Here is a 9,577-nt window from a genome sequence, read left to right as displayed (position 1 = left end):
CAGCCTTCGCCGTTCCCTGGGAACCGCCGCTTGACACGCACGCGGACGATCGTGCGTTTTCTGTTGCGTGTTCGCCGCTGACGGGGCTCGCTATACGTTGCAACACCGATTCGAATACGATCCGATGTTAGAAAACTTTTGAAAGTCTCGATCCTGTTGGAAATCTTGTAAATCTTGATCGTTTTGCAAGTCGTCGAGTTAACGAATGTTTAACACCTTAAGTACGTAATATATATTTTCACTATTTTTGTCCACGAATTCGTCGAGACGATCTAGATTTTCGTCCAAGTTCTGTAAACGCGAGGCCCAATTCGATAGTCTTGTACGCGTTGGCCGAACCGCGAAGGAGTTGGTGGCTCGTTCGAGGTGCTATAAGTTTTAGAAAACGTATAAATATCGTAACGATTTCTTTGGAGAGTCGAATGATACACGGGCGTTCGTAAATACGCGACGAAAACTTGGCACCCGTGCATCGCTCGTAAAAATAAACGGAAAAGTGTTGGTAAATATGGATCCGGAAACTAATTGTAACATAAAATAAACATGTTTCGATTCGTCGTAAAAACGTACCCCGTCCTCTGTTTCTCGACAGGAATAATACGATAATGAATGAGATACACGACGACGCACGATAAGTGTACAATAATACGGACTGATTATAGGCACAGTTACGATCTTCTGAGGTCTTCGACGGTGGAAAATTGCCTCAAATAAAATTTAGAAGCGGTCAAACAGCGAGACGCTATCGTCATAGCGTAAACGTGGAGGTTTGACCTGATTCGGAGCGACCACTTAAACAATTTCTACGGTTTGGAGACTCATGATCGCTAACACTTTTCTGTTTGTTTTCAACGACGCTGTAAGTTCGTTGTTTGCACACCAATTCGTGAACTTCGTGTCTCTTTCCGCGACATTACCATAATAAATAATTACCGTGGCGGTATTGCGTCAATAATCATATTGTAAGGTATTGACGGTGTCGGTGCCTGTGTGAAAGCGCGCGATATCGTACATTAACGATTCAAGTTGGCTATTCATCGACTGTACACGCCTATCCGCTTCCGAGTACGTGTGCAACCCACACGCCGGTCCACTCATCTTACACCGACACGTAGTCGCTTTTATGATTCACGAAAGTTATCTTTATGGTCAGGTGAGTAACGCGTCGATGGCTTAACAATGGGGAAAGGTGGACGGCAGATGAATCCTTCGCCCTTTACGCGGGAGATCGTTCCTTTCGAACGCGCGCGCGGCAACATTTTGTCACGTACGTAGCTAACAAGTCATTTGCGTGGCCTTTCACCGACGTGGCCATAGCGATCGACCGCAAAGCAACAACGCGGCACTCGAATGAATCCTCGATTAGGAAATCACGACCGCCGGCGTATGAAAATAACGATCGTCCTGTACGCGAAGGCCCCGTCGAAAGCAGGAATTTCCAAGACCGTGTACACGTTATGTGTTTTCTAAATGCGAAGAAATCGCCTGGCTTGATTCACATCCAGAAGCCGTGGGCGATCGCCGGACGTCATTAGAAAATTTGAAACTTCCTCGACGTGCCGTCCTTGACGAGCGAACGATATTTCTGCGTCCAGGATGGGCGGGGAGGGACCAATTGTCCGGTCTTCCGTCAGTGTCAATGCCGGGACAGCTCCTAATTATTCGTTCGAAACGGAGTGCCGTCGACGCGATTCCAGATACGTCGTATGCTCGAAAATGTAAAAATAAGCGCTAGACGGTATCGTCGAGCAAGTGTTTTAGAACGCGCGCCTGACCACGAGAAAGTCGTAATTTCGGTCGCATTAACTGCCATTTAACTTTTGATTCATTTATGTCTCTGCGTCCCCAGGGATCGTAAATTTTACTATTACTTAAGCACGGTAATAGATACACCGAAATCAACGGTTCCTCCTGTCTTTGAAAGTTATTATAGGCAAGCAGGAACTATAAAAAACGTATATGCTTCAATAAAAGTCACGATAAGTGGTGTTAGAAACGGATAATCGATACAACGAAAAACAAAATACTTTTACACCCTTGGTATAATAGATCTAGTTGTTAATCAGCTGCGCCTCGCCGAATAGGGTAAATATTTACGTAGGGGAGAAATCAAAGCGTTCACGGTAAATATATCAGCGATTTCCGAGTGGACGGGGTACATATTACGAATGTTTGATGAGCTACCGCGTCTGATTGAAATATGGCCGCGATCACTTGATCCCGAGGCTCGGGCAAGGAAGTTCGGTCGGTGGAAAAAGACTGTGGGGGGGGGTGCAGATTCGCTAAAAGTAGCCGAAAGTAAGAAAATGTACAATTGTTATGCAATTTTCACGGGCTCTCAAGATCTGGATAGTCACGTTTAGGCGCCAGTATCAGCGATTAGATTAATCCTAACCGTATCGATATGTTTCCGCGCGATCACGATCGATCCAATATTTCAAACGATAAACAACAACTTCAGATAATACTGTCGTGACGGCGTACGCAATTAGAATTTCGATTTTAGCATCGAACGGGTCTGTGAAACGGATTTCCAGAAGCTATTATATATTTTTTTTTGTTACTAATGATTGGCTGCACGAGAATGAAAACTACGATGACGCGTCATGTTCTGGACAGGATAATATGCTCGTTCGTAATTACGTTCTTTAGTACGTTCAGCATGGACGAGCAGATGATCTCTGTCCTAGGCAAAAGGCCTGCGATACTTAATAACGCAATAATTAATTTTTTACGAAAATTAATCGCGATCGCGTTGGCATGTTCCGATATACCCAAACGCGTCGTTGTCATTATTATTAGAAACGTAAATATCAACCGGAATCATCGTTATTTATAGATGTTGCACGTTATTCGTAACAAGAACTACAAATTTGAATCGCATCCGCGATTATACGCGTCGTGCATCAAGGTCGCTCGAAACGATCCAACATTAAGGTATTAGACGCTTTGATCTGCTAAACAAATACCAGATTTTTAGCAATTTCTCTCCAACCGATAAAAATACTCTTTTGTGCAGGGTGTTCGAAACAAGACTTGTTAACCATCGATTCAGCGGAGAAAGAACCGAACGATAGCGTCCTCGCGAGCTCTGGATCGTTCGAAAAATTATGGGAGTTTCATGGAAAGTCGGTGGCGCACAGTGGGCGCCGATAGGCGTCTTTCGTCGTCACGCTGTTGCATGTCGACGGTAAAATGCATCTGGACGACATCCAAATTCAAAAATAAGTCGAAATTCGGCGGATTTGCCGATCATCCTCGACCACTTCGCTCCCTCGTCGTCTCGATCGCGTCCGCGACACCGGCTCCCGGCCGATTTACTCCGCACAACTCGTTACAAAACATTGTTACGTACGAAAAATTGGAAAATAAGTCTCTAGTTTGTGCCATAGTTACACACTTTCCAACCAAGATACTTTTCCTTTTTTTCAGATCATCAGAGCTGCTGGAATCGTGTCAGCCGTGAGGACACTTTTTTTTTAAGAGACTTTCTTGGATGATCCATAGCTCGTACAATTTTCGTTATCTGTACTCGAAAAAAATCCTGTGTACGCTGAAATCGTCGGTAAATATACGAAAGCAATCTACGGTTCTCTATATAAAAAATAACAAGAGTCTAAAAATTGCATTTCTAGAACCGAATACCCCCCGAATACAAAAGTTGGAGCTCGAGAGTCTAACGTTCGCGCGAATTCCGCGAATCATCACTATTTCTGTGTCGTCCGGTTGGCAAGCAACGAGACCATGTTGTCCTACGCTCGTTCTCGTCCCTCGTTCCCTCCCCCCCCCGAAATAAAGAATACATCACCCAGAGAGAAACAACGATATAACGAGGTTTCTATAAAAATTGAGGCGACGAGTCATCGGCGGCGATTCGCGAAATTCGATTCGGCGATACGGGAAACGCTTTTCGAAACCAGTCCGCGCGTTGACGCAACCGTCTAACGGGTCCGCGATGACGACACGATCGCGTTCGTTCCCCGCGGTCCGTATTTTTAAATCCCGTCTTGATCCCGCGCCGAACCGCGCGAATCTTCCGCGATCGCCGTCTATAAATCACTCGGTCTCTCACCGCCGCGGACGGGTCTCGAGAGATGTTCTCGGTGAGAGTTCCCGTGTGGGTGAGAGAGTGAGATACATACAGAGGGAGAGAGAGAGAGAGAGAGAGAGAAGGAAAAGTGGGAGTGAAAAGAGATGGAGGGGTCAAGGGAAAGAGAGGGGGACGAGGAGCGAGAGAAGGATAGACAGCGTTTTGAGACCCCTCGGTGACCAGTTTAGTTCTGCTTGGCATTCGAACCGCACGAAGATCATGTGACAGAAGGCACAAGGATCCTCGCACCTCGATCCAGGATCTCAGACGCGAAACGGAAGGGCCGGAATACAGCGATCGTGCGAAGGTCGAAGATCGAAGATCGAAAGGCCGCTGCCGGGACGATCCGTGCCGCCTTCGTGAATATTTCTGACGTTCGGAACACTGGGATTCCCTTTCGTGCCCGTTGTCGATCGATCGAGAACCGATCGCGGTTTCGCCGAGCCCAGAAGAAAGTAGGAAGTGCATAACCGTCGGATGGTATACCGTAAATGGTAGTCCAGGATATCGGCGAACGCGCAACGCGCTCCTTTTCCGTCTTCCGCGAGACACATCGTTCGAGGATGATCGCCTCGAAAGGCGCACGGCTACGCTCTCGACGCGTCGCGTAACACGCGCGCTCCGTTTAAATCAACAAATGATCGCTGCGTGAAAACCGGCCGCATACATTAACGAGGAAAGTGGTGTGCGGCGTTCTCTGTGCGTCGAACGCGGTGCCGCGCTACTCGTCGCTTTTAAATGACACTCGCGAAACCGACCACTGCAGAGAAGAGGGTCGTTGACAGCGTCGGGTAACGATAAACATCGAGCGCGGTGTCGCTGATCCGTGGAGATCTTCGAAAAAGAAACGATCGTTGATCGAGGAAGGGCGCTCGAGTTGTTCGCCAGTACGCGCACCTGTCGCTGTTTTCACGTTCGTGCGCGACCCCGGCGAAAGAAAGGTCGTCGAAAGGGTCGCGGGGGACAGATATGAGGTCGAGCCGTCGGTCCACGATCTAAGAATATCGCGAGCAGATCGTTGAACCGGGGCTTCCTTTCTTTCCACGTGTCGGCGGACCGAAAGAAATAAATCAGAAACTTTCTCTGTAACCGTCGGCTACGGCAGTGCTTTGTAAACTATGTCGGGAGACACCACGTCCGACGAGGAGGGATCCCAGGAGGACTCGCCGCGATACGACATCGACGATCTGGAGATTATCAAAACCATAGGTGAGCATCGTAAACACCTCCTGGAATATACTTTGTACTCGAAATTCACTTTGCGGTCGACTCGAAAGTGAAATAATATGCCACTTTGTTGTTTTCCAAATATTATCTTTAAATAATAGCTTTACATCCTTTTTAGAATAACTTTCTCTGCGAATGAATTACTTTATATCGTGGAAACGGGATCTGCAAAAGGGTTAATTTGGTGAGCGAAACCTGTAACGTCACCGGTCTCGATTAGATTCTGTCGATGTTGCCGGGCTTTCTACTTGCCTCGAGCCTGATTTGAAACGGTGTTTAGGGATATGCTTCGCTTTAGGGAGAAAGTCTCGCGGTTCCGTCGAACTTACAGCAGAAAAATTTGTTCGAACAACGGGAGAATATATCTTCGAATGGAAAATGTTAGAGAAGAACTAAAGCAAACTACCCTCGATGCGAGGAAGTGGGCCACTGGAGAGTGAGAGGCCACCGAGTGTATATTTAACTGCTCGTTAAGTCAGAGTTACACGAGAGACTCGATCAGTAAACTGCAGGTGTTCCGTTAGTGGTTTTTCAAACATTCCGACGTCTCTTGCGAAATAATTATTTATATGACTAACACCATCGATGGGATCTCGGATTGTCGTGCCGCGACGCGCTTTATCATCGTCGATAAAAATAATACGAAGAAAGCGTAGATCATCGATCGTCTCGTGCCACGTAATTGGAGCATTCTAATTTGAACGATAAATAAACTTCCAGCAACCTTAATCCTCTATCGTTTACTTCGAGGGTCGTTCCTCCGTAATACGTTTATTTTTCAAATAAAATAAATGTCAAGGGCACGCTTAATTGTAAAAAGAGAATAAAAATCGATCGTTGGAGGTTCCGGACCAAAATGCGCCCTTAAATCGCGCTTAGGTTAAATTCGAGCATAAAGCAGCACGCGCGCCTCGAGCGAAGATCGATCAGGACAGATGCGGCAGGCCGCTTCTTTGAGACGTAAAACAAGTTTTGGCCGAACACCAAAATCCTCTCGAGTGTCCATACGGAGAAAAAAAAGCAACATGTCGGGGGTGAGCGTCTGGCGTACGAAATTCGAGCAAACCATCCGCCACCCGGAGATGAATGAACGGTATAGAAATATCGATCTACCATAGAAAAGTACTTCGGATATTTTTAACTATCGATGATGCAAAAAAAAAAATAATATCTCGAGACGACCACGCGAATAAAAGAAGGGTTACGCGCGTGTTGTTTATCGCTTAGGCGACCATTAATTATCGACGCTTTCTCCCCTGGTCGCATAATCCGCAAGCGTTGTTCGGTCTGTTTGATACACTTTTCCCACGAATGCAGGTGACTAAAAGTCGGTCTGCCTAACGTACCACGACCAATTAACGGTGCCCCTGCGTTTCGCGCCGAAATTAACCGGCAAATTGCCACGTACGACGCGTTTTATCGCGATCCCGAGAGTCGTTTCGCGTACACAACTGCCATTACGAGATTGGCAAATTTTGGCAACCAGCGAATAAAGAGCAAAAACGTGTTTCTCCGTGCCTCGGGACAATCGCGGCGACTGCCAAAAACAGATGCGAACAGCTGTCGATGATAAAAACGACAAGCGGCTTCCGGCAACCGATACTTTTAAACGTCCCGCGGGGTCGATGGAAAACTTACGTAATTATTGCGTTTACATCGAATAACGAAACGCTCCGAAAAATGTCCTGCAAGGTGTTCCTCTCATTTCTATTATTAAGAAAAGAAAGAACGATATGATTTTTTTTTTTAGAATGCCCGATGTTACGTTAAAGATTGTCCATTACGTGAGACTCGTTTGCAGGCACCGGTACCTTCGGGAGAGTGGTCCTCTGCAGGCACCAAGGGACTCCAATGGCCCTGAAGATCCTCTCGATGGTGGACGTGATCAGATTGAAGCAAGTGGAACACGTACGGAACGAGATCACCGTCCTGAAGGAAGTTAAACATCCCTTTCTCGTGAACATGTAAGCAGAATTCGCTTTCTACTCGAATCTGCGCTTCGAATCGCCGATAACTCGCGCAGCACGCTACGTACGATGAAAAAGAATGTTGGCTCCGAGGAACGTATCAAAACTATATGCGCGTCAGTAATTAAGAAAGCTGCACGTTTGTCGGTCGAACGAAAGAAATTGTGGAAAAGAAAGCGTAACTGGGAACGACGAGAGTGATACCTGTTGGCCTTTCGTGGACGATTTATGTCGCTCCTGAAAAAAGATTACTTTTGGTTGCTTTGTGCTAAATTATTTTGTGCAACACCTTCTCCTTTTCCCTTTGTTTACACGCGAGTGTTGTAATTTTAAACCGTCTTTCGCTTTCCAGGCTCTGGAGCGGCAGGGACGAGGCAAGAGTGTACATGCTGTTGGAGTTCGTGGCCGGTGGCGAGCTTTTTTCTTACCTGAGGGCAGCTGGCAGATTTTCCGGGCCCACCAGCTGCTTTTACGCGGCTGAGATCGTTTGTGCCTTGGAATACCTTCACAGCAAGCACATAGTTTACAGGGACCTGAAACCCGAGAATCTCCTGCTGGACAGCCAGGGCCATCTGAAAATCACGGACTTTGGCTTTTCCAAGAAACTCACGGACAGGTAGCGCGACGATGCGTCCAAAAATGGCTTCGATCAAACTCGTCGATCGTCGCGTCGATCATTTATGGCCCAAACGTTGATCTCGTAGAAAATTTCTGGCAGTTAATAACAGTTCGTCAACGTATTGTTAGCTCGCAGAGAAACATAACATCCTATTGTCATTTATGGCACGATATCTAGCCCGAAGTAAACACGCAAATATTTTATCAACTCCTCACCTTGACATTCATGATCAGATCTGTATACACTGTATACCGCGCAGATAAGTGCGTTTGTTCTTTGAATCATGCTACCTTTTCGACGGTATCTCGTCCAAATGCACCTTCTGGTGTTATCTACGCATCGACAGCCGCGACACGCCTATTTAATTATGCGGAGAAAGCCTCGATAACAGCGCGCGATAAGCGTCTCCACCCGCGTCGAACGCCATTGCGACAAGCGTAGCTCGAGGGTAATATGTATATCGTGAACAATCGGTGTGTTTGCAGAACGTGGACTTTGTGCGGTACGCCCGAGTATTTGGCGCCGGAAATAATTCAGAGCAAAGGGCACAACAAGGCGGTGGATTGGTGGGCGCTCGGTGTTCTGATCTACGAAATGCTGGCGGGATTCCCGCCGTTCTTCGACGACAACCCTTTCGGCATCTACGAGAAGATATTGAGCGGCAGGATAGAGTGGCCGAAACACATGGACCCGATCGCCAAGGATCTGATCAAGAAACTTCTGGTCGCCGATAGAACGAAAAGGCTGGGGAACATGAGACAGGGAGCCGACGACGTAAAGAGGCATCGTTGGTTCAAGCTGGTCGAGTGGTCATTGGTAATTGATAAATTTTTTATTGTTCAATTTATGTAGCAATTGCTTATGTTTACTATGATCGCGAACAGGTACCTCAGAGAGCCTTGACCCCTCCGATAAGACCAAGAGTGAAGGCACCAGGGGATCCTAGCTGTTTCGACGATTATCCGGAAACCGACTGGCGTTCGCAGCCACCTCTGCCACCGGAACAGCTGGCTCTGTTTCAAGATTTTTGAAAGCGACATTGTAATTTCTCGGACGGCGAAGCAACAAGGCCGGGCAAATGATTTTTACAAAAGATCTCGAACCGACGTTAAGATACACCGATTCGTTCAAATTGCGTTAACGTGATCCACAAAAAAACTACGATTAAACGCGAGCCTTCTGTTTCATGTTGTACATAGTCTCGTTCTTTTATATCTCGTGCTGCATTATTTATTTGTACGTACTATGTAGGGTATATGTATCTGTCATCGTTGTTCTTTCTTTTTTCTCGTTTAAATCGTTGCTTCGACGAGACATTGTAAATAAAGAAAAATTGTGCAAATCGTTGGGCAGAACAGGGTTCCGGTCGAAGCGATACTGGGATATGCGATAGAATTGTTCGGAGACACTTAATATTGCGTACTCGTATCGATGTATGTTCCTTTTAATAGATAAGCGGCAGAGAGTGTCGACAGAAATATAATATAATTTTTTAAGATGACACATGTAAAGTAATCGTAACAACGTGTATGTGATACAGATCGAACAATAATAATTGAATTGTGCACTTTTCTTTTTTAAATCTCAAACGATAACGAGCGTTGTGATCCGTCGTCGAACGAATACGCGCGCGGTTGAAAATCGATCTTCCTCCACGCGGTTGATCGCGATAAG

General features: G+C 46.4%; 1 protein-coding gene across 2 annotated transcripts; it reads left to right on the top strand.

Annotated features, from left to right (window-relative positions):
* Window positions 1-3,432: 3,432 nt before the first annotated feature.
* Window positions 3,433-9,474, top strand: LOC122403099 (cAMP-dependent protein kinase catalytic subunit PRKX). Of its 2 annotated transcripts, XM_043406429.1 has the most exons (6): window positions 3,433-3,565; window positions 3,636-5,299; window positions 7,119-7,281; window positions 7,637-7,900; window positions 8,389-8,719; window positions 8,788-9,474. In XM_043406429.1, the coding sequence occupies exons 2-6, from the start codon at window positions 5,209-5,211 to the stop codon at window positions 8,932-8,934; spliced, it is 996 nt and encodes a 331-aa protein (XP_043262364.1). In that variant the 5' UTR covers window positions 3,433-3,565; window positions 3,636-5,208; the 3' UTR covers window positions 8,935-9,474. The 2 variants fall into 2 exon arrangements, with proteins under 2 accessions (XP_043262364.1, XP_043262374.1); XM_043406439.1 differs by lacking the exons at window positions 3,433-3,565; window positions 3,636-5,299 and adding an exon at window positions 6,868-7,009.
* The last annotated feature ends 103 nt before the right edge of the window (window positions 9,475-9,577 follow it).

The sequence above is a fragment of the Colletes gigas genome, unplaced genomic scaffold, assembly GCF_013123115.1.
Source record: "Colletes gigas isolate AHSC1104 unplaced genomic scaffold, ASM1312311v1 Colletes_gigas_Sc00002, whole genome shotgun sequence".
Classification (NCBI taxonomy): Eukaryota; Metazoa; Arthropoda; class Insecta; order Hymenoptera; family Colletidae; genus Colletes; species Colletes gigas.
The sequence above is the reverse complement of the archived record's forward strand: the minus strand, read 5'-3'. Positions and strand labels throughout refer to the sequence as shown.